This window comes from Ranitomeya variabilis, chromosome 4 (genome assembly GCF_051348905.1).
Source record: "Ranitomeya variabilis isolate aRanVar5 chromosome 4, aRanVar5.hap1, whole genome shotgun sequence".
Taxonomy (NCBI): domain Eukaryota; kingdom Metazoa; phylum Chordata; class Amphibia; order Anura; family Dendrobatidae; genus Ranitomeya; species Ranitomeya variabilis.
Window position 1 is genome coordinate 630,961,880 of NC_135235.1, and position 25,450 is coordinate 630,987,329.

Sequence of the window (25,450 nt, forward strand, 5' to 3'; positions counted from 1 at the left end):
TGTATGGTATGTAAAGAATGAATTCAGTCCCTATATGTGTTTCCTCAAGTTCTATCCACTAAGAGGACAACACCAGAGAGATGTCCCCATCTTCTTCTTCCACAGGACTGTAAGCAAGAAGATCCCAATGTTCCTCAGGATCATCAGGTAGGTGGAGAGAAGGTGTCATGAGATCTCCCCTATGATGTGTAGAAGGCTGTGAAGGTCTTGTGTTCAGTCTTGTTTTATCCACCAGTATTATACTCTGAATGGCCATTTTATTAGAAACATTGGCCATTTCCCAACTGAACATATTGGACACATGACCTCAATATGCAATATGAAATAAAATGATCAGTTTTCAGAATGTGAAGATTAAGCAGCAATCTGAACAACTTTGCACAAGGTTATTACTGCTAGGCTATGGGGTTTTACGTGCAATGATATCAAGAGTCTACCAAGAATAGTGTGATAAAAGAAAAACATCCGATCTTGCATCAGGGTTTCCATGTAAATCAACAAAATACGTGATTCTGATAAAACTCCCAAGGGATCCATTTATTAATGAGGCTGTACAGTTGCTCTGGACTCCGCCTGGTCTCTATTCAGCTGTGTCCGTCTTTTAAGAGGTGCACAAAACTATTGCCAACCGTTCTTTTATGCACATATAAAAAGATGGGCCAGATCATAAGCCAGACATAGTCTACAGTGTCTCCATCAGCCCTTTTATAGGGAACTTTCCACCGGGGGTCTGAATCATGTACTTCAGAAATTAACACGGAAACCTCGTTGTATGTGCTCAGCATAGAGCGTAGGGGAAAAACGTGCACAGAGCCTTACTGCAATCTTTGAGGGATAGAATGAACAAATCAACAGCAGGATAAGAATTAGTTTTATTTTTTTGATGCCGTTCCTCTTGCAGTGTAAGGGATTAGGAGACTTTATTGGGTCGGCACGATTACAGTGATGCCAAATTTATCATTTTTTTATGTTTGTCTCCAGTCACACACTGAAAACCCTCCTTTCTTTAAAAAACTATTTTTTTGCATCGCCATATTTTGAGAGCTATAATTTTTTTCCATATTTCAGCCCACAGAGTCATACGAGGGCTTGTCTTTTGCAAGATGAGTTGATGTTTTTATTTTTACCAATTTTGGGCACATGACCTTTTTTGATCACTCATCTCTATTCAAGACCTCTTCCTCTCTGAAGAGGCAATTTGCATCTTAAATTTCCCAGAGTAGCATTGAACGGCAAATAAGCCTCCTTACATTAGTATGCTAGAGCTGGTATGTCACTCTCCACAAGGAGAAACGTTACCCCTTAGACTACTGATGCCATGTCATTTTTTATTTGTGTTAATTTATTAACTTTTCTGTTCTTATAAATCATTTAACGCAAATTCTTCTGTCTGTGACTTTTACAATCTTTGTTTCAGGGTAAAGATCTGCCCCATATTAATATTACAGAGATATATGTGAGGGGTGAAGGGCAGTGTAAGGAGGAGATTCCTACAGATAACCACACAGGTGAGTAGTGACCACTAAATGCAGAGAAGTCACAGGTTCTACTCAGTCAGTGGCTGTAGAATCACTTTATGTTTTGAATGTTTTAGTGCTTGTTATACAGAGCTTTACATTTGGATTTTACACTAAGGTTTATTGTTTAAAAATAAACATATTTTGACATTATTTTTTCAATAATCACTTCTGAGCTGCTGTAGAGGAGATCCTTCTGTATTCAAGTCCTGTCCATCACAGGACACTGCACTAAGTGGATCCCTATAAATATACTTTTGAAGATTTATTGTTGGGAACCTCTGATACAGGATTATCTAGAAGAAAATAGAGGATCGGGCCGCTTCAGATAATGATCGTCCAAAGAATAAAAGATGCAATCATTAAGGAATTAGACAATCGGTCTACATTTCTTGATACCAAATTCGCATCTTCATCAGGCCAAATACCAGTTCACTGTCAAAATGCATAGCCTGAAAGTCAACAACATCATCTGCTTTTTGGATGGTTATTATCAGCAGCGCTCGTGTCCTTCATTTTATTCTATATCATTGTGTATCCTTCTTCTAGTGTTGTTTATTTTTCATCGCTCAGGGAAGAAGCAGCAGCTGACATACCATGATTCAACAAGCTTTTACAAGGATCGTGTCTGTAGATTCACAACCCCAGAAAGTGAGCTCATCCTCCACTAATCTACTTATATGTCCACCTTTTATTGGTTTTATTGCATTAAACCTAAAGAAATGAACTGGAATATAAGTTGGTATACTTGTAACGTGTAGGAACATGTTCACACTGGCCATGGCGGGTGGTGCAATCTCCCTGGTCCGAACAGTTTCTGACAAGAGAGTCATCTGCTGATGCTGTTGTTTTAACTCATGCTGCTGCTGTTGAAACTGCTGGATCAGGAGTTTGTTAGTTTCCTGATGGGTCTGCTGCTGGAATTATTACTTATCAAGGTCCTTCATGCTTTCAGACTGCTTTCACTTTTGCACCTTTTCCACTCTCCCAGGGTCACTTGTTTAATAAAGGTTAATTTTTTATTAGGGGTATTTACAGTAAACCACCTTATTCACACCAGGAAGTGCAAGATTTTGCCCGGCAATGTGGATGATGTGAGCAGTTATCCGGGGTGCATGGCAGCTCCTGCCCCCAGAGTAACAACACTATACCACATGACACAGTATAATTTCTAAGGCTAGAACTACTGATGCAGTGGCGAATGTCATCCCCGGGGGGGAGGGGGTGACCACCTTCCCCGCAGTGACTCCGAAGGATCACATGATACGGCACCTTCTTTGTGATCTCTACTACATATATTTACATGTGCAAGCGTATTACAAATCTGGGCCACAAATAGTCTATATAATTCAATGCATATCTGGGGTCTAGACCTGACAGCAATATTTAAACCCTACATGTGGCTCCCATCAGACATGTCAGGAAGACAATACTATAAGCACTAAAGTATAAATGTAAACACTGACGCTCTGCAAAGGACTGGCCCAAGGGCGAGATTAGTATAGAGAGCTGCTGGTGATTAGAGCAGGTTCTGTGTGTGCCTGCTGGAAAGCAAAGCCTAAAAGAAATCGACAATACATAACCGCGCTACTCCATACATGTGTGGAGGACAATGGTAGTAGGGGGGTAATGGTGAAGGTGAAAAATTTGTAAAGGAAAAGAAACTTACTGCGATTATGTCAAAATAACGGTTCTGATGAAAAGGTACTGGGCTTAAAGGGCCACTGTCACCCCCCCCCAGCCGTTATAAACTAAAAGAGCCACCTTGTGCAGCAGTAATGCTGCAGTCTAACAAGGTGGCTCTTTTAGTTTTTGATTCATTTATTACCTCAAAAAAGCGTTTTAAAAATTGGCCACACATACCAGATATTATACCTGGAGGCGGTCCGAAGCGTCCTGTATGAATCCCCCAACTGACGTCACTCATCTCTTCAGGGCCGATGGTCCCCGCCCCCTGAGCGCTGTTATCGTCTGAAATCCGGCGCCTGCGCTGTGCGTGCCTGCCTGGGGCCTGCGCAGTGTTCATTGTCAGTGCGGCCACCTGAATCCCCCACCCCGCACTGTTATTTATTATGCACAGTGCGGGGCTGGGGTTCCTGGGCATGCGCACTGCGCTGTTTAGATGCTCCCCAGCTCCGACGCTCCCCAGCTCCCCCGCCTTCCCAGGAACCCCAGCCCCGCACTGTGCATAATGAATAACAGTGCGGGGCGGGGGATTCTGCAACAGTGTGGCCGCACTGACAATGAACACTGCGCAGGCCCCAGGCAGGCACGCACAGCGCAGGCGCCGGATTTCAGACGATAACAGCGCTCAGGGGGTGGGGACCATCGGCCCTGAAGAGATGAGTGACGGCAGTTGGGGGATTCATACAGGACGCTTCGGACCGCCTCCAGGTATAATATCTGGTATGTGTGGCCAATTTTTAAAACGCTTTTTTGAGGTAATAAATGAATCAAAAACTAAAAGAGCCACCTTGTTAGACTGCAGCATTACTGCTGCACAAGGTGGCTCTTTTAGTTTATAACGGCTGGGGGGGGTGACAGTGGCCCTTTAAGAATGTGATGGACCCAGCATTTGGTGGTTTAGGGTCTAGTGAGCCCTATAAGCGAAGGGAGTTTTTGATATTAACAAAAAAAACTTTTAATATGCAGTAAATAGTGGTGGTATGTCTGTAATTGTACTTACTGGTGTGCCGTGAGGCAGTGTGACGCCTTAAAGAATTGGTGTAGATACATAGGTTGGTAGATAATCCTTTGATGCTGCGTTAGTATGCTGCCATTCAAAGGGAGGTATGATGTCCTGTTAGCATAACATGTAGTCGCTATTACTTAGCTGTTCGGAGTATAGTGAACTCGGTGATTAAGTGGTTCTGCCGTGAGTGGAAATATCAGGATTCAAAAGCAAAGACCGGTTATACTTAATCGGCCTTCTACGCGGTACTCACTGTGTGGAGCCTGGATGCAGAGGAGGCGAGCGGTGTGCCTGTGTCCGGATAACTAACTGTTGTGCTGCAGAAGCTGTCCACATTAGGTGTGCGGCAAACCACTGCCCTGGAAGTCGGTAATGATCACAGGTGCCCTGGCCGGAAGCATGCTGTGTCTGCGGCAGGAATTAAGTGAGCGGAGTTTCGGGGTGACGTCACCTAAGTGTGGACAGGTGCGCAGGAGGAACAGAAAACCAACACGTTTCAAGGGTCAGCAGCCCTCTTCGTCAGTGTAGTCCCGTCCACACCTAGGTGTTTCTTTTCCTTTACAAATTTTTCACCTTCACCATTACCCCCCTACTACCATTGTCCTCCACACATGTATGGAGTAGCGCAGTGATATATTGTCAATATTATAAGAACATCAATGCTTGTTTCTTCTATGAACTTATCTACAATGACATTCCTTTTGATGACTTCCGATAAGCACCTTTAGCCTCTCGATGAACCATAGTAAAAAATTAATAAACATTATTTTCTACCCTTACATCTATCTGAGGGAGACCTATTGAGCGTTTTTTTATATCATTCAGTATCTATTGAATACAGTCTGACCGGCAATATGCTTTTCCACCCTTTTATTTCTTCACTATGATGATCTTAAAGAGTTAGGGTAGAATCAGTTAGTAGCACAGTGTGGACACTATCTGAATATAGTTACCACAATCAACAGGAGTGGCATAATATGGATACCACTGAACTAAGTTGCCACAACTAACAAAAAAGATACAGATTCCTATTATAGAGCCACCGTCGAGCAGGGACCAAATTTGTTATCTTAGGCTGCCAACCTTTGGTGCAGATCATAGCTTTATAGGCTTTTTTCTTGGCTGTGATCAGTCTCTTCTTTTTCTGAGACTACATAAATATCATATTTATCCTTGCACAAAAAGGTTTTTTTAGTTTTGGAGTATTTTAATTATAACAATAAAAATCAAATTTTTAAGGGAATATATGTTCATTTACGCTCATAAAGTCTTTGCACAAAGTGCACAGCCAGGAAAATAATATAGGTAGGGTCATCCATAAACCCTAGAAGGCAACAACTGGTGGGCCTTTCTCAAATATTGAACAATAAAAACACTGTGCTGCTGTCATCACTTTCTATTGACTGGCGAATGCGCCTATCTGATATGACCTCCCCAGGTGGCACTAAAATCCTGCTTAGACCAGATGCTAGCGGCAAGGCAGCACAACACCTCCAAGGCATAGAGGGACAGCTCATGCCAGGTGTCCAGCTTTGAGACCCAATGGCTGAAAGTAACAGAGGAATTAGGGAGCAAGCTGGTTTTGTCATCCAGGCATTGCATGACCATCTTTAAAAACTTTTTCCTCCTTGTCAAAATTACCCAGTCATCAGGGCCTGGATGCTGGGAGGGTGTCATGAAATTGGCCCAGGCCTTTGATAATGTACCCCTGCTTCTGCTGTACCTTGTGTGTGTCTCCCTTGCATCTCCTCCTTGGTTGGGCAAGGAAGCTTGCCCCCTGCCGCTAGTGTCTTCTGACGGTAATGTTTTCAACATATTTTCCACAATGGCCTTCTGGCATAGCACAATTTTAGAAGACCTCTCCACCTCAGGAAGAAGAGTTGCAAAGTTCTCCTTGTAGCGTTGGCCTAGCAGGGTGAACAACCAGTACTTTTTTTGGGCCAAGATTACCCAATCCGTGCTGAGCAGATGAGATGAGGCTTGGATGGGTAGTATCTCCCTGTCCACAGGAAAAAAAAAAAAAAAGTATTTCAGCTCACCCTTAAATCATCCATACGAAATGGTAGGGAGTCAGAACAGAACCTTTCATTAAGTGTTCTTAATTTGTCATCCACTACTTTTTCTGATGCTGATATTAAATTGTTATCCCGCCGCTTGAATTTTGCACCCACTAACAAAGAATTGGATGTATTTGCAACTCTTAAGGACATTAATAAATTTGTTCGAGATTTAACAGTCAAAAGACATTTTTATGAAGAGCATGACAGGGAAGCTTACTCTACAAAAATTTCTCTTCCTAATGATTTTTCTAAAAAAGATTTTTGTGAACAGTTTACACTTACTATGCTTTTGGATATGGAGTCTGAAAAATCGCTAGCAAAGGACATTAATTCTATTCCAGCTTTTAGAATTAAAAATCCTATTTTTTATCCGATCCAGTCTAGAACGGAGGCTATGGATCGCTTTCAGGAGTCAGTGGAAAGAGACATCCGGCATCTAGTTAACGAAACTGCTTGTCTCTCAGATAAATCCAATCTGTCTAGAAGTGAACGGGATTCTCTAGTGAAAATCAGAACGAATTCGGGTCGGTGGTCATTTTGGACAAAGCTATTCATGACATGCTTGCAGAAAGTGAAATATACAGTGTTTTGAAATCGGATCCTACTTCTGCATTCATGTCATTAATTAAGGAACTCATTGATAATGGTTTTGAATCGGGTTTTCTCACCAGACAACAATCTGAACTTCTGTATGTTGATAATCCTATCATTCCTATATTACATGCGCTACCGAAAACCCACAAAGGTGTTTTTCCACCTCCAATGTGACCTATCGTCTCGGGCATAGGCTCATACAGTGAACACCTTGGTGAATGGTTGGATACCATCTTACAACCATTGGCACAACGTGTCCCAGGTTATCTTAAAGATTCTAGAGATGTATTGAACACGTTTGATGGGGTTTTGTGGAGTGAGCAATGGTCCTGGTTAACTTCTGATGTTTCCTCTTTATACACTTCCATTCCACATAAAGTGGCATTGACAGCGGTTGATTTTCATTTGTCCAAGTACAGTAACTTTACTCCTGATTTTCAGTTTTTCATTTTATCAGTGTTATCTTTTCTGTTATCACACAATTATTTTTTATTCGATGGCAAATTTTTCATTCAAACCAGTGGTGTTTCAATGGGTGCTAAATTTTCCCCTTCAGTCGCCAATCTAACAATGTCATGGTGGGAAGAACATTATATTTATTCTAACGATAATCCTTTCTTAAACAATATTAAATGGTACTCTAGATATATTGATGATTTATTGCTTGTGTGGCAAGGTGATCAGGAATCCATATCTAATTTTGTTTTTTACATTAATAACAATCCTTTTAATTTAAAGTTCACCCATTCATGGAACAAAAATCGTATTAATTTTTTGGATCTTTGCCTGGGTATTCCTCTTGAAAACATCAGAAGTTACACATACCGAAAAGAAACTGCAGGTAATACCATTTTACACGCTAAAAGTTTCCATCCCCCACACACCATTCAGTCGATTCCTGTAGGTGAGGCTCTGAGAGCACGTAGAAACTGCAGTCTCGAGTCATCATTTAGCCGTGAAAAAACAATCATCAAACAGCGGTTTCACCAGAGAAAATATCCTAATTGGTCTGTGAACAGAGCCTTCAACATTGCTGATTCTAAACAAAGGTCAGAGCTCATTGAACCTACTGTGATTGATAGTCGCACTCAAACAGATACCGCATCTAACATAAATTCCCTTCGCAGTGCGCACTCGGTACAGCCTGTGCTGGTTCTTACTTATAGTACTTTTTTAAAATCAGTTTCTCAAATTGTCACACGTAATTTAAATTTACTCAGAGATGACCATATCATGGATTCTATTTTGAAAAATGGCATTAGAATTGTTTCCAGACGAGCCCCCACTCTAGGGAATGCTTTATCGCCTAGTTTTTTTATATTCCAAAAAAACTAAAAATCATGCAGACTGGTTCTCTGTCACAGGCTGTTTCAAGTGCGGTTCACGCTCTTGTAAAACTTGCACTTACATGAAAAAAAACCCATATTTTAATTGTTCACAAAATATAACCACGTTCTCCATAAAGCAATTTCTTAATTGCAATTCTGATCATGTAGTTTATATTGTGGAATGTACTGAATGTAAATTGTTCTATGTTGGCTCTACCATTAGGAAGTTCAAAGAAAGATTTAGGGAGCATCTTAATGACATAGTACATCCCACACTCCGACATGTTTCTAATGTATCAAACCATTTTATTAACAATCATAACAGGCAAACCACGCATCTTAAGACTTTTGCCATTGAGCAAATACCGAAAGACATGCGTGGTGGTGATCAGGAAAAGAAACTGCGTGATAGGGAGGCTTTCTGGATTTTTAGACTCAATACCAGAGCCCCTTTAGGGTTAAATTTAAAGAAGGAGATCATGCTCCACTACTAAAGTATTCTGTGGTTCGTTTGATTTTTCAATTTTTTCTGTGAAATTGCACATCCTTTATATACAGTGGGGCAAAAAAGTATTTAGTCAGTCAGCAATAGTGCAAGTTCCACCACTTAAAAAGATGAGAGGCGTCTGTAATTTACATCATAGGTAGACCTCAACTATGGGAGACAAACTGAGAAAAAAAAATCCAGAAAATCACATTGTCTGTTTTTTTATCATTTTATTTGCATATTATGGTGGAAAATAAGTATTTGGTCAGAAACAAACAATCAAGATTTCTGGCTCTCACAGACCTGTAACTTCTTCTTTAAGAGTCTCCTCTTTCCTCCACTCATTACCTGTAGTAATGGCACCTGTTTAAACTTGTTATCAGTATAAAAAGACACCTGCGCACACCCTCAAACAGTCTGACTCCAAACTCCACTATGGTGAAGACCAAAGAGCTGTCAAAGGACACCAGAAACAAAATTGTAGCCCTGCACCAGGCTGGGAAGACTGAATCTGCAATAGCCAACCAGCTTGGAGTGAAGAAATCAACAGTGGGAGCAATAATTAGAAAATGGAAGACATTCAAGACCACTGATAATCTCCCTCGATCTGGGGCTCCACGCAAAATCCCACCCCGTGGGGTCAGAATGATCACAAGAACGGTGAGCAAAAATCCCAGAACCACGCGGGGGGACCTAGTGAATGAACTGCAGAGAGCTGGGACCAATGTAACAAGGCCTACCATAAGTAACACACTACGCCACCATGGACTCAGATCCTGCAGTGCCAGACGTGTCCCACTGCTTAAGCCAGTACATGTCCGGGCCCGTCTGAAGTTTGCTAGAGAGCATTTGGATGATCCAGAGGAGTTTTGGGAGAATGTCCTATGGTCTGATGAAACCAAACTGGAACTGTTTGGTAGAAACACAACTTGTCGTGTTTGGAGGAAAAAGAATACTGAGTTGCATCCATCAAACACCATACCTACTGTAAAGCATGGTGGTGGAAACATCATGCTTTGGGGCTGTTTCTCTGCAAAGGGGCCAGGACGACTGATCCGGGTACATGAAAGAATGAATGGGGCCATGTATCGTGAGATTTTGAGTGCAAACCTCCTTCCATCAGCAAGGGCATTGAAGATGAAACGTGGCTGGGTCTTTCAACATGACAATGATCCAAAGCACACCGCCAGGGCAACGAAGGAGTGGCTTCGTAAGAAGCATTTCAAGGTCCTGGAGTGGCCTAGCCAGTCTCCAGATCTCAACCCTATAGAAAACCTTTGGAGGGAGTTGAAAGTCCGTGTTGCCAAGCGAAAAGCCAAAAACATCACTGCTCTAGAGGAGATCTGCATGGAGGAATGGGCCAACAACAGTGTGTGGCAACCTTGTGAAGACTTACAGAAAACGTTTGACCTCTGTCATTGCCAACAAAGGATATATTACAAAGTATTGAGATGAAATTTTGTTTCTGACCAAATACTTATTTTCCACGATAATATGCAAATAAAATGATAAAAAAACAGACAATGTGATTTTCTGGATTTTTTTTTCTCAGTTTGTCTCCCATAGTTGAGGTCTACCTATGATGTAAATTACAGACGCCTCTCATCTTTTTAAGTGGTGGAACTTGCACTATTGCTGACTGACTAAATACTTTTTTGCCCCACTGTATATATATATTTATATATTTATTTATATTTATCTTTGCCAACCTCATTGTTATGCAGTTTTATATTTGTTCACTTCTGCTGAGTTTATCACGTTTGTATTTGTATCACGTGTTTATTTTAATTGCACTCACCTGCTGTGAATAGTTCTATTGCAACCATGTGTTCTTGTCAGCATACTGAGGACTAAGGGCACACTTGTCGCCCGAAAGGCGTCCAGTCAGGTGCTGATTGCTCTCCGTTACCCACCATGCCGGTCATGTTCTAGCAGCGTTTTAAAGTGATTCAATAAAGTCTCTACATTTTATCCTTGGAGCTGGATTCACACCTTCTTTTTCTAAGTATCTCCCTGTCGCATGCCTTCTCATCTCCACCTGGTCCATATGCAAAACTTCATGTTTAATTGTGAGCAGCGACTGTTTGAATAGACACAGAAGCAGGATCGTTGCCCTGACTATGGCATAATCACCGCTCACCATCTTTGTGGACGCCTCCAATTCTTGGAGAACCACACAAATGCCAGAAATCCATGGCCACTCTTCAGTTATGTGCAGAGGCTAACCAGAATACCAGCAGGCTTGTTGGTTGGAGCTGGTACTCAACAACTGGTCTCTGCTGCTCACAAAGCCTTGCCAGCATGTCCAGTGTGTGAATTCCAGCTTGTGAGCACGTCGCACACCAGTCAGTGAGCAGGCACGTACATTTGCTGCTGTAGCCGACTTGCAGAAAAGGGTGCTGATGCAGTGTACCTTGACCAGAAGCTCCGGCAAATCTGGTTTTCAGAAAATGCTGAACTACCAAGTTGAGCACTTGAGTCAAGTATGGTACATGTGTGAGGTTGCCAAGCTTCTCAGCAGCCACCAGGTTACAGCCATCAACACACACAACCATGCCTGGTTGGAGGTTCAACTGCAAAAGCAGCAGATCTGTTTACGCTTTTATTCCATTAAGTAACTCTGCCACGGTGTGTGGTTTGTGTCCTAGGCAAATTAGCTTTAGCAAACCCTGTTGCTGCTTTGCTGAGGTGGACGACGTACTCTTAGATAACACATCGGAGGAGGAGAAGGAGGGGGTACAATAACTGATGTTGGAGGTGAAGGAAACCCTGATACAAAAAGGGACAGGAATTCTCGGCATCAGGAGCACATGTTCCGTGCCAGGGTGGGACTCTACCTCAGCTTCCACAATGTTCACCCATTGACCCATCAGTGAAATATAGCATCCCTTGCCACAAGCGCCTGTCCACATCTCGGTAATTAAGTGGACAATCCCAGTAACCATGTTGATAAGTGCACAGGATATGTTCCTGGACACATGTTGACACAAGGTGGGGACACCACAACAGGAAAAAGTGTCAGATGGGGACCAAGTACCTGGGACAAGGATTTATAAGTGCCTGATGATGGTGCATCAGAAGGACAGGTCCAGGGCAGGATGCATCTGAGCCAGTGTCATGGACAGGGGCTTCAGAAGCACCTAGCACAGGGGAAGAGGCAGTGGTGTCACCTGCTGGCACCAATCATGGGCCCTGGTGTTCGGCACACTGATTCGGGTGCTTATAAGACATGTGCATGATCATGCTAGCAATGATTAGGTTCTTAGTGGTCAAGCCCCGGCTAATCTTGGCTTTGCACATGTTGCAAATGACTTTTTATTTCTTTTTTTTTGTCTCAAAACTCTAATTAAAAAAGTCACAGACTGAAGAACATCTAACTCTTTGATAGACAAATTCCATGCTTTGCAGAACAGTCGCCTGCCTTCTACCTCTGGTCACCCCCTCTGGTCACCCTTCTGCCTTTCCCTGCCTGTTTCAGTGCTTCCGATCCTTCTCCCTCACCACTGCTGGCCTTGCTCTGCATGCCAGCTCCCAGTCAGTGACTTTGTCTTCCATCACCTTTCCCTGATCCTCATGACTTGGTGACTTAACAACAATCTGACTTATTGGCAACTTTGTCTCATCATCATCATCTTCCTCCTTAGACAAAATTTTCCATTCACCCACCATCATCATCTCTTTGTGGCTGCTCTAAGTTTTGTGCATTCCTAAACAGCATTTCCTCCTGCCCCTCTTGGAGCATTCTGGTTGAGGGGCTACAATCAAGAAATTATGTAGTAAAGAGCTCCTCGGAGTGTCCTAGTGTAGGATCACTAGTCTCCTATGACTCAACATGGCGGAAGGAGGATCAGGGTGAGGATGAAATGATCCAGACTGTAAGCTGGTGAGACTGGACTGGGTTGTGGTGCCAAGCATGCTGGAAGCATTATCTGATATCCAACCAACCACCTGTTCGCACTGCTCTGGCTTCAGAAGTGGTGTACTATGCCTCCCTGCAAAGTGGGACCGTAACCTATGTGTCGTGAATGCGGGTGTTTCTCATGAACCAGCAACAGGCGTAGTCGCACTTGCCCCACATCCTCGACGTCTGTGTGCACCATCATCAGCACATCTCCCCGTCCCTTACCGTATGCCTCACGCATTTTCTAATTGCCAGGTCTCTTGAAACCAAGTTTATTTTTAATTTAAAAAAAAATTGGTCACCTGCAGCAGTAAAGATTTTTTTTTAGTTTAATGTCCTCGCATTATAACACAAAGCACGTAAAAGTGTATGGATACCACAAAACAAATTTGGGGGGAGTGTTATATAAACGGTAAACCCGAAATGTACCACAAAGCATGTAATACTCTATGGTGCGTAATTGAATCCAAAAATACTTTTCAATGCTTTTTTGGAGTTATGCATATCACCATATTGTAACTATAACCGCATTAATCTGTATGGATGACTAATTGATTCCAGAAAAAAAATTGGAGCGAAAATAAGTGTAGTTGATGTACTTCTACACTCATAAAGGCTTTGCAGAAAGTGCAAAGCCAGACAAAAAATATAATGAGGGTCATCCAGTCATCCATAGAGCCCCTGAAAGGCAACAACTGACGGGCCTCATTCATATATTTTTAAACTGTAGTTGCTATACTCCTACACTCATAAAGGCATTGCACAAAGTGTAAAGTCAGCAAAAAATTATAAGGATGGTAACACAGTAATCCTCTTCAGGTGTCAGCTTCTTCCTCTCCTTCCTTTGGAAGCTGGGGGGACTGCCTCCACCTGCTTCTTGATGTCACGATCCATGTTTGGATCTGTGGCAGATCTGGTTTCCCACAGATTTAGGGTATGTGCACACATTACGGATTCATGTGCGGATTTTTCTGCGCAGATTTTGAAAATTCTGCAGGTAAAATGCCTTGCGTTTTACCTGCGGATTACCTGCGGTTTTTGTGCGGATTTCACCTGCGTTTTTACACCTGCGGATTCCACAGCGTTTTACACCTGTTCCATAATTGGAACATAATTAGCCTTACTCTGCTGTGCGGTGCATTGCAGCATAGAAAGCTAAGTGTGGTGTTTATTGTTGCTTTGTCTCTTTCGTGTCTGTAACTTCCCCTGTGTCGTATTAGTGCCTCATCAAAAAAGACTAATACCTCTAAAAAATACCTTTTATTATTCAATAATTAAAAAAACCACACACTACAAAATGTGAAAAACCAAACGAAAAAATCAAAAAATCTGTTGCTGATCTGTAATTATTGGTAAATACAACAGCATAAGTGTGAATAGGCCTATATGACCCTAGATCACCCTAGCTGAAAACCCTTCCTAACAGAGGAGGTTGGCACCCTCTTGATTTGCAAATGGCGCCCCCGCTCAACGGCGGCTCACCCTACAATCCCTAGGTGACCCTAAAATAGATATACCACAGAAAAAACACAATGATAATACAACACCAATCCAACAATTAAACTTTCTGTGGAGTACTAAGAAAGACAAACCTAGGAATAAAAATAAGGTTTACTTGTGATACTAAGCCACCGTAATGAAAACAGTTAGAAGTACCAAACAATCACAACTTAAATACATTTAATTTTGGTGGTTAGTTTATTGATAAATACTTATGGGGGGGAGAGAAAATGGATGGGGATGTTCATATTCATTGCCCTCCACAATCCCTATTTACAGAGTCCTTTCCTGACTGCGGTGGTTGGCACCCTATCACAACACGCAAATGATGCCCCGCTCAACAACGGCTCACCCTAAAAATCCCTATAGCTTACCCTTTATTTTATTACCTATAATATGGAGTCTGGCTAGGCCACTCCATGATCTTAATATGCTTCTTTGTTGAGCCACTCCTTTGTTGCCTTGGCTGTATGTTTTGTGTCATTGTCTTGCTTGAAAACCCAGCCACGACCCATTTTTAATGTCCTGGAGGAGGGAAGAAGGTTGTCATTCAGGATTTTACAGTACATGGCCCCATCCATTCTCTGATTGATGCAGTGAAGTAGTCTTGTGCCCTTAGCAGAGAAACACCCCAAAACATAATGATTCCACCGCCATGCTTGACAGTGGGGATGGTGTTCTTTGGGTCATAGGCAGCATTTCTCTTCCTCCAAACATGGCGAGTTGAGTTAATGCCAAAGACCTCAATTTTTGCCTCATCTAACCCACAGCACCTTCTCCCAATCACTCACAGAATCATCCAGGTGTTCATTAGCAAACTTCAAACCTGCACATGTGGCTTCTTGCAGGATTTTTAAACCTTTATGGTGTAATGTGTTACTAATGGTTTTCTTGGTGACTGTGGTTCCAGCTGCCTTGAGATCATTAACAAGTTGCCCCTGTGTAGTTTCAGGCTGATCTCTCACCTTCCTCGTGATTATTATTTATTTATATAGCACCATCAATTCCATGGTGCTGTACATGAGAAAGGGGTTACGTACGAGTTATAGATATAATTTACAGTAAACAAATTTACAATGACAGACTGGTACAGAGGGGAGAAGACCCAGTCCTTGTGGACTTACATTATCTATGGGATAATGGGGAAGTGACAGAAGGTCGGGGGTGCGGCGGCTCTGGTGGTGGTGAGGCGGCAAATTGATCAAGGATACCCCACCTGTTCACATTTTGCATAGTGCCCTAGATAAATGTCGATTGATAGTCATTTTGTAATTCTTCCATTTTCTTACTATTGCACCAACAGTTGTCTCCTTCTCGCCCAGCGTCTGTCTTATGGTTTTTTAGACCATTCCAGCTTTGTGCAGGTCTATGATCCTTTCCCTGATATCCTTATAAAGCTCTTTGGTCTTGCCTATGTTGTAGAGGTTAGATTCTGACTGATTAATTGAGCCTGTGGTCAGGAGTCTTTTATAAAGGTGACTATAAGACAGCTGTCTCTAATACAGGTAACGAGTTGATTAGGAGCGTCTAACTGGTCTGTAGGAGCCTGAACTCTTAATGGTTGCTAGGGGATCAAATACTTATTTCTCACTGCAAAATGCAAATACATTTATATAATTTATACAATGTGATTTTCCGGATTTTATTTTTGATAATCTGTCTCTCAATGTTAAAATTAACCTATCCTTAAAATGATAGACTGTTTATGTCTTTGTTGGTGGGCAAACTTACAAAATCAGCAAGGGATCAAATACTTATTTCCCCTGTATATAAGAGGGGGGGGGGGCAGGATGGGTATATGGGGGAGCCAGGATTCAGATATATGTGGGAGCCAGGATGGATTTATGAGGAGGGGGCATTTGTTCCTTGTACGTGATATTATTCGGTGGCTGTAAGCCAGATGCTCTGCATTGCCTGTGTGAATAACGCCACATACAGACTATCATCTTTTATCTTTTTGTGCACTAAAATACCAAACAGCCAACACTGGATTGAAAGTGGTTGTTTCATCAGTATCGTTGCACCTGTGTTTCTGCCATCATTAATCGGGTCCGCTGCGCCCAGCCAGTGCATTTGTTTTGGAGGCCTGAGCAGGTAATCATCTCTGCTTTTTTCTCTGTGACTTTTTTCAAATTTTTGGAGGATTTTTTAAGTCCTCTTTTTGTGTCTGTGGTATTTCTTCTCTGTATGTGATAGTATTGGTCTTGGTATAGTGGATTTTTTGTGTATGGTGGTCATTTGTTCTCTCTGATTTTAATTAGGAGAAGATTCTTTACTTCCATTAATGGTTAAATACTTGGAATACAGCAGCAGAGATGCACTTACAGGGGTTTTCCTGTGGAAAAAAAAAAAGTAATCGCCTCTCCACAAGATTAGTGATAACGCATTGATTTTTGGGGTCTGACTGCTGGGACTCCATCTGCAGAATGTGGAACTTTTATCCCTATTAGACTGGATTGGTATGTTCGATTTGACCACTAGTCCATTCATTCACTCAGTGACTGCACTTCTTTTTTTTCTGGAAGCCCCAAAGAGAATGAATGGAGCTGCAGTCAGACACTTCACCTGTTGCTGCATTCTAAACTGTGGATGTGTCCTGTCAGGGATAAAACTTCCTCATTCTTCCGATCGGTGCAGTTTCTAATGGTCGGACCTAAGCGATCACATATCCTGTGGAACCAATGGATCGGTGATGACTTGTTTTACCCAAAGATCCCCTTTAATGTAAACTACTGTAATTGTACATCCCAGTTATGGGGGTGCACAGTAGATGTGCAGGAGCCGCCTGTGTTTTACAGCCGATTTTACAGCCGTTCCCCCTGTGAGCCCCAGACACCCCAGTCCGACCCTGTGTTTATACGACCAGTCTTTACTTCTATCATGCTCTTTTCTCTGTGCTACAATATTTGCATCTGACAAGGAGTGCATCACATAATAAAACTGATTAGAGGCCGCTTTATAAAATTTTTAAGGAAATGATTGGTGCCAGACACAGTGAAACATGAACCTACATAGAAATTGACTACAATAGAGAAGTGGAAAGTTGAAAGCTCATAACTTGCTGGCCCAGCAGCAGAAACTATCAGCCCAGGTTTTGAAGTTTACTGTCTTAGTCTGTTGATAATTGAATTGCATTACAGTTTGTATGGCAATGTTATAAAGTATGTAAAAATATAGAATCAAATCAATATATCAATCAATATAAATCAAATGCAGTGTTATTTAACCCCTTCTCGATTTTGGGTTTTTGCATTTGCGTTATTTGCTCCGTTTTCCCAGAGCATTAACATTTTTAACATTTTTCGATTAATATGGCTGTGTGAGGGCTTGTTTTTGGCTTTGTGAGTTGTACTTTTGAACGACACCATTGGTTTTACCATAACATGTACTGGAAATTGGGAAAAAAATTCAAAGTGTGATGTAGTTGAAAAAAAAAGTGCAATTCCACAATTGTTTTTTTACCTGCCATTATGATTCACTAGGTCATTACGAGTTCAGATACTAAACATGTATAGGTTGTTTTTTATTTAAGTGGGAAAAAAAATCCAAAGTTTGCAAAAAAAAAAAAAATAGCACCATTTTCCGAGACTTGTAGCGTCTCCACTTCTGGATCTGGGGATGGGTGAGGACTTATATTTTGCTTGCCGAGCTGATATTTTTATTGATACCATTTTGGGTAGATAACGATATTTTGATTTCCTGTTATTGCATTTTAGTGCAATGTTGCGGTACCAAAAAAATGGCTTTTTTTTTTTTTTTTTTTTTTTTTTTCACGTTATGCCGTTTACCTAACAGATTCATTCTTTTAATATTTTGATTGGGTGTTTCTGAATGCGGCGATACCAAATATATGTTTTGTTTTTTATTTTGAGTGAGGCGAATGGGTAGTGATTTGAACTTTTACATTTTTTTTTTTTTTTTTTTTTTAATTATCTGTTTTGTTTTTGGCAGATGACTGTACCAGGAGCTCCGAGGGACATGTGATATTGTCAGATTTTTCAGCTGATAATTGTAGGAACACACCAGATACATTTGAAGAACCTGTAATTTTCACAGATACACCTCAAGCTCATCTCAGAAAAAATCAGTCACCTGATCTTTTTCAACAGGTTCTCTCTTCTGCATCAAAGACAAATATGCAAAATGAAAGTCAGAGAACTGCTGTGGAAAATGAAATAGATTACATAGGGAAGAAATTACTTTCATGTTCAAAATGTGGAAAATATTACAGTCGTAAATCAAGTCTTGTTTCACATCAGAGAGTTCACTCAGGGGAAAAGCCATTTATCTGTTCAGAATGTGGAAAATGTTTTATTCAGAAAGCAAGTCTTGTTTACCATCTGAGAGTTCACACAGTAGATAAGCCATTTTCATGTTCAGAATGTGGGAATTGTTATAGTGTGAGAGCCAAACTTGAAATACATCAGAGAAGTCATATAGGGGAGAAACCATTTTCATGCTCACAATGTGGAAAATGTTTTAACCAGCAAACAAATTTTGTTACCCATCTGAGAATCCACACAGGAGATGGGCCATTATCATGTTCAGAAAGTGGGAAAAGTTATAGTGCAAAAGCCAAACTTGAAATACATAAGAGAATTCACACAGGAGAGAAGCCATTTTTATGCTCCAAATGTGGAAAATGTTTTAAATGCAAATCAGATCTTGGCAGACATCAAATAATTCACACAAGAGATAAGCCATTTTCATGCTCAGAATGTGGGAAATGTTTTCATAAGAAATCCTATCTTGTTACACATCAGATAATTCACACAGGGGAGAAGCCATTTTTCTGTTCAGACTGTGGGAAATGTTTTAATCAAAAAGCAAGTCTTGTTAAACATCAGCGAATTCATACTGGGGAGAAGCCATATTTATGTTCACACTGTGGGAATGGTTTTAATCAGTAGTCAACTCTTGTTAGACATCAGTTAACTCACACTGGGAAGAAACCATTTTCATGTTCCGAGTGTGGGAAAAATTTCAGAAGTAAATTAAGTCTTGTTATACATCAGAGAAGTCACACAGGGGAGAAACCATATTCATGTTTAGAATGTGGGAAAAAATATAGGAATAAATCAGATCTTTCTATACATCACAGAACTCACACAGGGGAAAAGCCATTTTCATGTACAAATTGTGGGAAATGTTTTACTCGGAAGTCAATTCTTGTCGCACATCAGAGAACTCACACAGGGGAGAAACCATTTTCATGTTCAGAATGTGGAAAGGGTTTTAGGAATAAATCAGAAGTTTCTATACATCAGTTAACTCACACAGGGGAAAAGCCATTTTCATGTTCAGAATGTGGAAAAAGTTTTAATAAGAAAGCAAATCTTGTTAGACATCATTTAACTCACACACGGGAGAAACCATTTTCATGTTAAGAATGAAAGTAACTTTTTTTTTATTTGTTTTCTTGACAACATGTACTAGAAAACCACATAAGTTATAGTTAAAGTTACTAGTCTATAAAAGAAAGGGTAAACAATTTAGTCCACCAGATAATTAGAAAATGTATACAATTACCAATGACCATTTGTTTTTGAAAACTAATAAGTATAAAATAAAACACCTATATTTGAACAAAGTATGTATTTCTTTCAGCAGCTCCACAGAGAATGAACGGAGTGGTGGTCGGCATCCAACCAGCCACTCTATTTTGTAGCGGGGATATAAAGTCCCCGTTTTGCCATTCGGTGCAGGTCCCTGCGGTCGCAAACTCACTGACCAGCATGTTATCACCTGTCCCATATTTAGGAAATAACTTGTTTTCATTGCACGACCCCTGTAAAAGGACTTTGTCAGCACAGAATGGTTATTCAAAACAAGCACAGGCACTCGGTGCACCCTTGTGGGCCAGACATTTAAAGGGGTTGTCCACTACTAGAACAACCCCTTCTTATACTAAATGTTGTGCCCTGATAAAATCATAAACCTATACTCACCTACTGTGCCAGCTCCATTCCAGCGATCTTGGCACTCACGGTCCCGAGGCTGTGATGCGGTGGAATGACGCGTGATGCCCAGTGCCCAATCGGCGATGGCATCACTGTCTCCACCTTCGGACAAACTGAACATGAAGAGGCAGTCCAGGCTGCAGCTGATCCCTGTCTTCCTTTTCATGTTCAGTTTGTTCAAAGGTGGAGACAGTGACGCCAGAGATGATTGGGCACCGGGCATCACGTGTCACAACACGCATCACAGCCTCGAGGAGAGAGAAGACGACAGTGCGGGATTGGGGGCCGAACATTTATTTTAAGAAGGGGTTGTCTTAGTAGTGGACAACCCCTTTAATAGCTCTATCCCATTGACTTGTTTTTTTTTCTCTATCTCCGCCCTCCCTCTATTTTGATTGACAGGTCTGCTTTTATAGACCCAGAGAAGTTCAGAGATAGATGGGAACACAAGTAGGTGAGAAGGTGCACTAAAATTTTTGGTTGCACCAAGGCTGCTGCATTGAGCAGCTGTGCTTGGTTTCAACAGTCATTCCGTGCAGAGTCCCTTTAGGGCTACGCACATGAGTGGAAAACGAACCCCGGGTTGCAACGAGGGCTGCGGCGTGAAGCAGAATTCCATTAGTGACGGTGTGTGATAAAAAAAAGTTTTAATAGCGCTAGTGGAATTCTGCTTCACTCGGTAGCGCTCGTTCCAATCACGGGTTCCTTTTCCACTCTCATGTCATTCCTTCAGAACCTCTCGATAGATCCAGCGTGGGGAGCAGCAGCTGGCAGGAAACTCTTATTCACTTCCCTCCAGACTTGTGACCTCTATAAGTGAGTACGCTCACCACATTGCCTCCATCAGTCCCTGTTGATCTGTGCAAGGTGCACTTTCTTTCTACATACCTTTAAGGCGATGGTCACATGTTCAGTACTTGGTCAGAATTCGACATCAGTATTCGTAAGCCAAAACCAGGAGTGGGTGAAAAATACAGAAATGATGACGTGTTTTTATTGTTATGGTAAATATTTATACTTTGCTTTGATTATTATTTTAGTCAATTAAATCTACCTATATATCTGTGATAATTTTGTATTTTAGTAATAGCTTTATAAGTGTTATTCATAAAAGCAATAACACAGGGTCTTGTCTCCGATATAGAGGTGTCTGTGTGTTAAGCTTTCTTTGTTACAGAAGGCATAGAAAGCTGGGTGCAACTAGTTTGAAAGGAAATTTGTCAGAATCCATAATTTACAACCTTGTTTTTCCCAACTAAAATACTTTCTGACTAATATTTTCTGGTAATGTAATATAAGAAGCCATTCCCACTTTCCTTATCTCTGTGTTTGTAATAAAGACTTGTGATGGCATCTGAGAACCAGACAAGAATTGAACACTGACAGACACTGGCTGTGTTATTTTCTTGCCTCCGATGCACCGTATCTATTTAATTTGAACCAAAAATGGCAGATTGGAGATCATATCAAGATGCTATTATACTTTTCCCCTGATTGTTCCTCTCCTGGTTTTGGCTTCTAAATACTGAGGTAAAATACTGACCAAATACTGAAGGTGTGACTATTGTCTAAGACTCTCAAACATGTTAGATAACTGTCAGCACTATACAGGTGCTTCTCACAAAATTAGAATATATATCATCCAAAAGTTAATTTATTTCAGTTCTTCAATATAAAAAGTGAAACTCGTATATAGAGTCATTACAAACAGAGTGATGTATTTCAAGTGTTTATTTCTGTTAATGTTGATGATTGTCTTACAGCCAATGAAAACCCAAAAGTCATCATCTCAGTAAATTAAAGTAATTAATAAAAATAGATGCAAAGGCTTCGTAAGTGTTTAAAAACATCCCTTAGGCTGTTTCAGTAGCTCCACAATCATGGGGAAGACTGCTGAGTTGACAGATGTCTAGAAGGCAGTCACTAACACACTCCACAAGGAGGGTAAGCCACAAAAGGTCATTGCTAAAGAAGTTGGCTGTTCAGAGTGCTGTATCCAAGCACATTAATGGAAAGTTGAGTGGAAGGAAAAAGTATGGTAGAAAAAGATGCAAAAGCAACTGGGATAACGGCAGCCTTGAAAGGATTGCTAAGAAAAGAGCATTCAAAAATTTGGTGGAGATTAACAAGGAGTGGTCTGCTTTTGGAGTCATTTCTTCAAGAGGCACCACACACAGACATATCCAGGACATGGGCCAAAATTGTCGCATTCCTTGTGTCAAGCCACTCATAACCAATAGACAATGCCAGAAGCATCTTAACTGGGCCAAGGAGAAAAAAAAACAGGACTGTTGCTCAGTGATCTAAGGTGTTGTTTTCAGATGAAAGTAAATTTTGCATTTCATTTGGAAATCAAGGTCCCTGAGTCTGGAGGAAGAGTGGAGAGACAGACAATCCAAGCTGCTTGAGGTCTAGTGTGAAGTTTCCACAATCAGTGATGGTTTGGGGAGCCATGTCATCTGCTGGTGTAGGTCCACTGTGTTTTATTAAGACCAAAATCAGCGCAGCCGTCTACCAGGAAATTTTAGAGCACTTCATAATTCCCTCTGCCGACAAGCTTTTTGGAGATCGAAATTTCATTCTCCAGCAGGACTTAGCACCTGTCCACACTGCCAAAAGTACCAGTACCTGAATTACAAGCAACAGTATCAGGGCTGTCCCACACGTCCAGATAATTCCGGTACCGGAAAAAATCGGTACCGGAGTTATCCGTGTCTGTGTGCCCGTGAGCTCACGTAGGCCATACGTGCGGCACACGTGTGCCGCCCGTGTGCCGAGTGGGTACCACACGGAGCGTGTGGTACCCACGCGTGTGGTACACTGCATCGTGCTGAAGCCGCGATTCATATCTTCTGTGCAGCAGCGTTTGCTGCATAGAAGATATGAATAATAGTGTTTAAAAGAAAGATCTATCTGTCGGCCGCCCACCCACCCCCTTTGCGCCCCCCCCGCTGTTCTGAAAATACTCACCCGCTCCCTCGTTGGCTGTCGCTGCTTCCTGGTCTGGCCCCATCTTCTCCTGTATGCGGTCACGTGGGGCCGCTCATTTACAGTCATGAATAGGCGGCTCCACCCCTATGGGAGGTGGAGCCACATATTCATGACTCTAATCTGCGGCCCCACGTGACCGCATACAGTAGAAGGGGCGGCCAGACCAGGAAGCATCGACAGCTAACGAGGGTAGCGGGTGAGTATTTTCAGAACAGCGGGGGGCGCACAGGGGGTGGGAGGGCGGCGGACAGATAGATCTTTCTTTTAAACACTATTATTCATATCTTCTATGCAGCAAACGCTGCTGCAGGGAAGATATGAATCGCGGCTTCAGCACCATGTGGGGGGGACAGCGCTTACTGTAGCGCTGTCTCCTGCACGCCATACGGACTGCACATGGAGAAGGTCCGTGTGTGGTCCATGTTTTACATGGACCCATTGACTTTAATGGGTCCATGTAATACGTGCGCTCCCACGAACACTGACATGTCTCCGTGTTTGGCACACGGAGACACGGTCCGCAAAAAATCAATGACATCTGCACAGATGCATTGATTTTTATGGGTCTACGTGTGTCAGTGGCTCCGGTACGTGAGGAAACTGTCACCTCACGTACTGGAGCCACTGACGTGTGAAACCGGCCTCACTGTGCTTGATTGGCCAGCAAACTCGCCTGACCTTTTAACCCCAGAGAATCTATGAGTATTTCCAAGAGGAAGATGAGAGACACCAGACCCAACAATACAGACAAGCTGAAGGCTGTTATCAAAGCAACCTTGGCTTCCATAACACCTCAGCAGTGCCACAGGCTGATCACCTCCATGCCATGCCGCATTGATGCAGTAATTGATGCCAAAGGAGCCCCAAACAAGCATTGAGTGTATTTACTGAACATACATTTCAGTAGGCCAACATTTCAGATTTCACATGGCCGTAAGTCATAATCATCAACATTAACAGAAATAAACACTTGAAATAAATCACTCTGTAATGACTATAATATATGAGATTCACTTTTTGTATTGAAGAACTGAAATAAATAACTTTTTGATGATATTTAATTTTGTGAGAAGCACCTGTATGTTTGGCTGACAGCTCTCTCTCCAGCCTATCACATACAAAGGAACACTTCAATAAACGTTCTTGTGCTGTCTGTTAGAGAGCAGATGTCAGGCTACTGTGGCGGCAGCTTATCTTGAGAGAGAGAACATCAGCCATTGGAATTCCAACACGCCGAATCCTTCCCTCAACTCACATAAAGTATGGATGGAAAGTTGAGAGGCCCCATACACATCACATCATAGTTGAACCCGCCGACTTTACGACATTAGGTGTGCCCAGAAAGCATGAGCCTCAGTGCAGCAACTCCGATCTACTCATCTCTGTAGTGAGACAGCTAGAATGGCGTTGCTGTTTAGATGACGTCCATATAGACAGTGCTGTGTGCACAGAAATCATGAACCTCAGTGCAGGAACTTCAATCTAGTCATTCCTGCAATGAGACAGCTAGAATGGTGTTGCTGTATAGAGGATGTCCTTACAGACTGTACTGTGTGCACAGAAATCATGAGCCTCAGTGCAGGAACTCTGATCTAGTCATCTCTGTAGTGATACAGCAAGAATGGCGTTGCTGTATGGAATTTCATTATTTCTTGGAAAACAGTTACACAAGATTACAGCCCCAATTCATGAAGAACAGAATTTTGTATGACAGTATTAAACAGTATATCCGGAACTTTATTTAAAAACAAAAAATGTGCCTAAGCACTAACAAGTAGGTAATTGCTACCTAGCTGACGGTTGTGGTCATAGCCGTTCTTCCCCTGCACAGGACAGTCACAGACCACTCCTGCCGGGGATTCAGCTGCCTCTGCTGAAGCGATGGGTGTGACTTCCGACTCATTCTGACTGATCAGCTCCTCCAGTTAGGCAGCAGAAATTTGGCTGTCAATCAGAATGATGACGCAGTCCTGCCCCATCTACAGAGCAGAGAAGAAGCAACCGCCCTGACCACTGTGGCCACTCTGTGCTGGGGAAGAATGGCGCCATGCACAAAAGGCAGCTAAGTAGCAAATACCTACATATTTGTGCTTAGGCACTTTGTTGTTTTTTCATAAAGTCCTGGATATCCCCTTTAAGGCCGGTTTCACACGTCCTGATATTTCTGGTACTGGAAAAACCAGTACCGTAGATATCAGTGTCAGTGTGTGCTATTCTTGGGGCACACGTGTGGCAATCGTATGCCGCACGTCTGCCGCTTCAGTACCACATGTACCGGCGCCTGGGAAGCAGCAGTACAGTTAACGCTGCTCCCCGGCGCCAGGTGCTGAAGATGGCTACCATGATTGCCGGCAGACCAGGGGAGAATTCTGAGAGTTATATTCAACTGATAACAGCAAGAGCAGGCAGCGCTATGAATA

General features: G+C 42.0%; 1 protein-coding gene across 1 annotated transcript in view; it reads left to right on the top strand.

The window, feature by feature from the left end:
- The window catches only part of LOC143768145 (uncharacterized), a 73,121-nt gene that overhangs the window by 8,573 nt on the left and 39,098 nt on the right, over positions 1 to 25,450 (top strand). Inside the window, 4 exon segments of the mRNA XM_077256833.1 lie at positions 50 to 147; positions 1,418 to 1,508; positions 18,031 to 19,461; positions 20,935 to 21,043. Coding sequence (XP_077112948.1) covers positions 50 to 147; positions 1,418 to 1,508; positions 18,031 to 19,461; positions 20,935 to 21,043 — 1,729 coding nt within the window.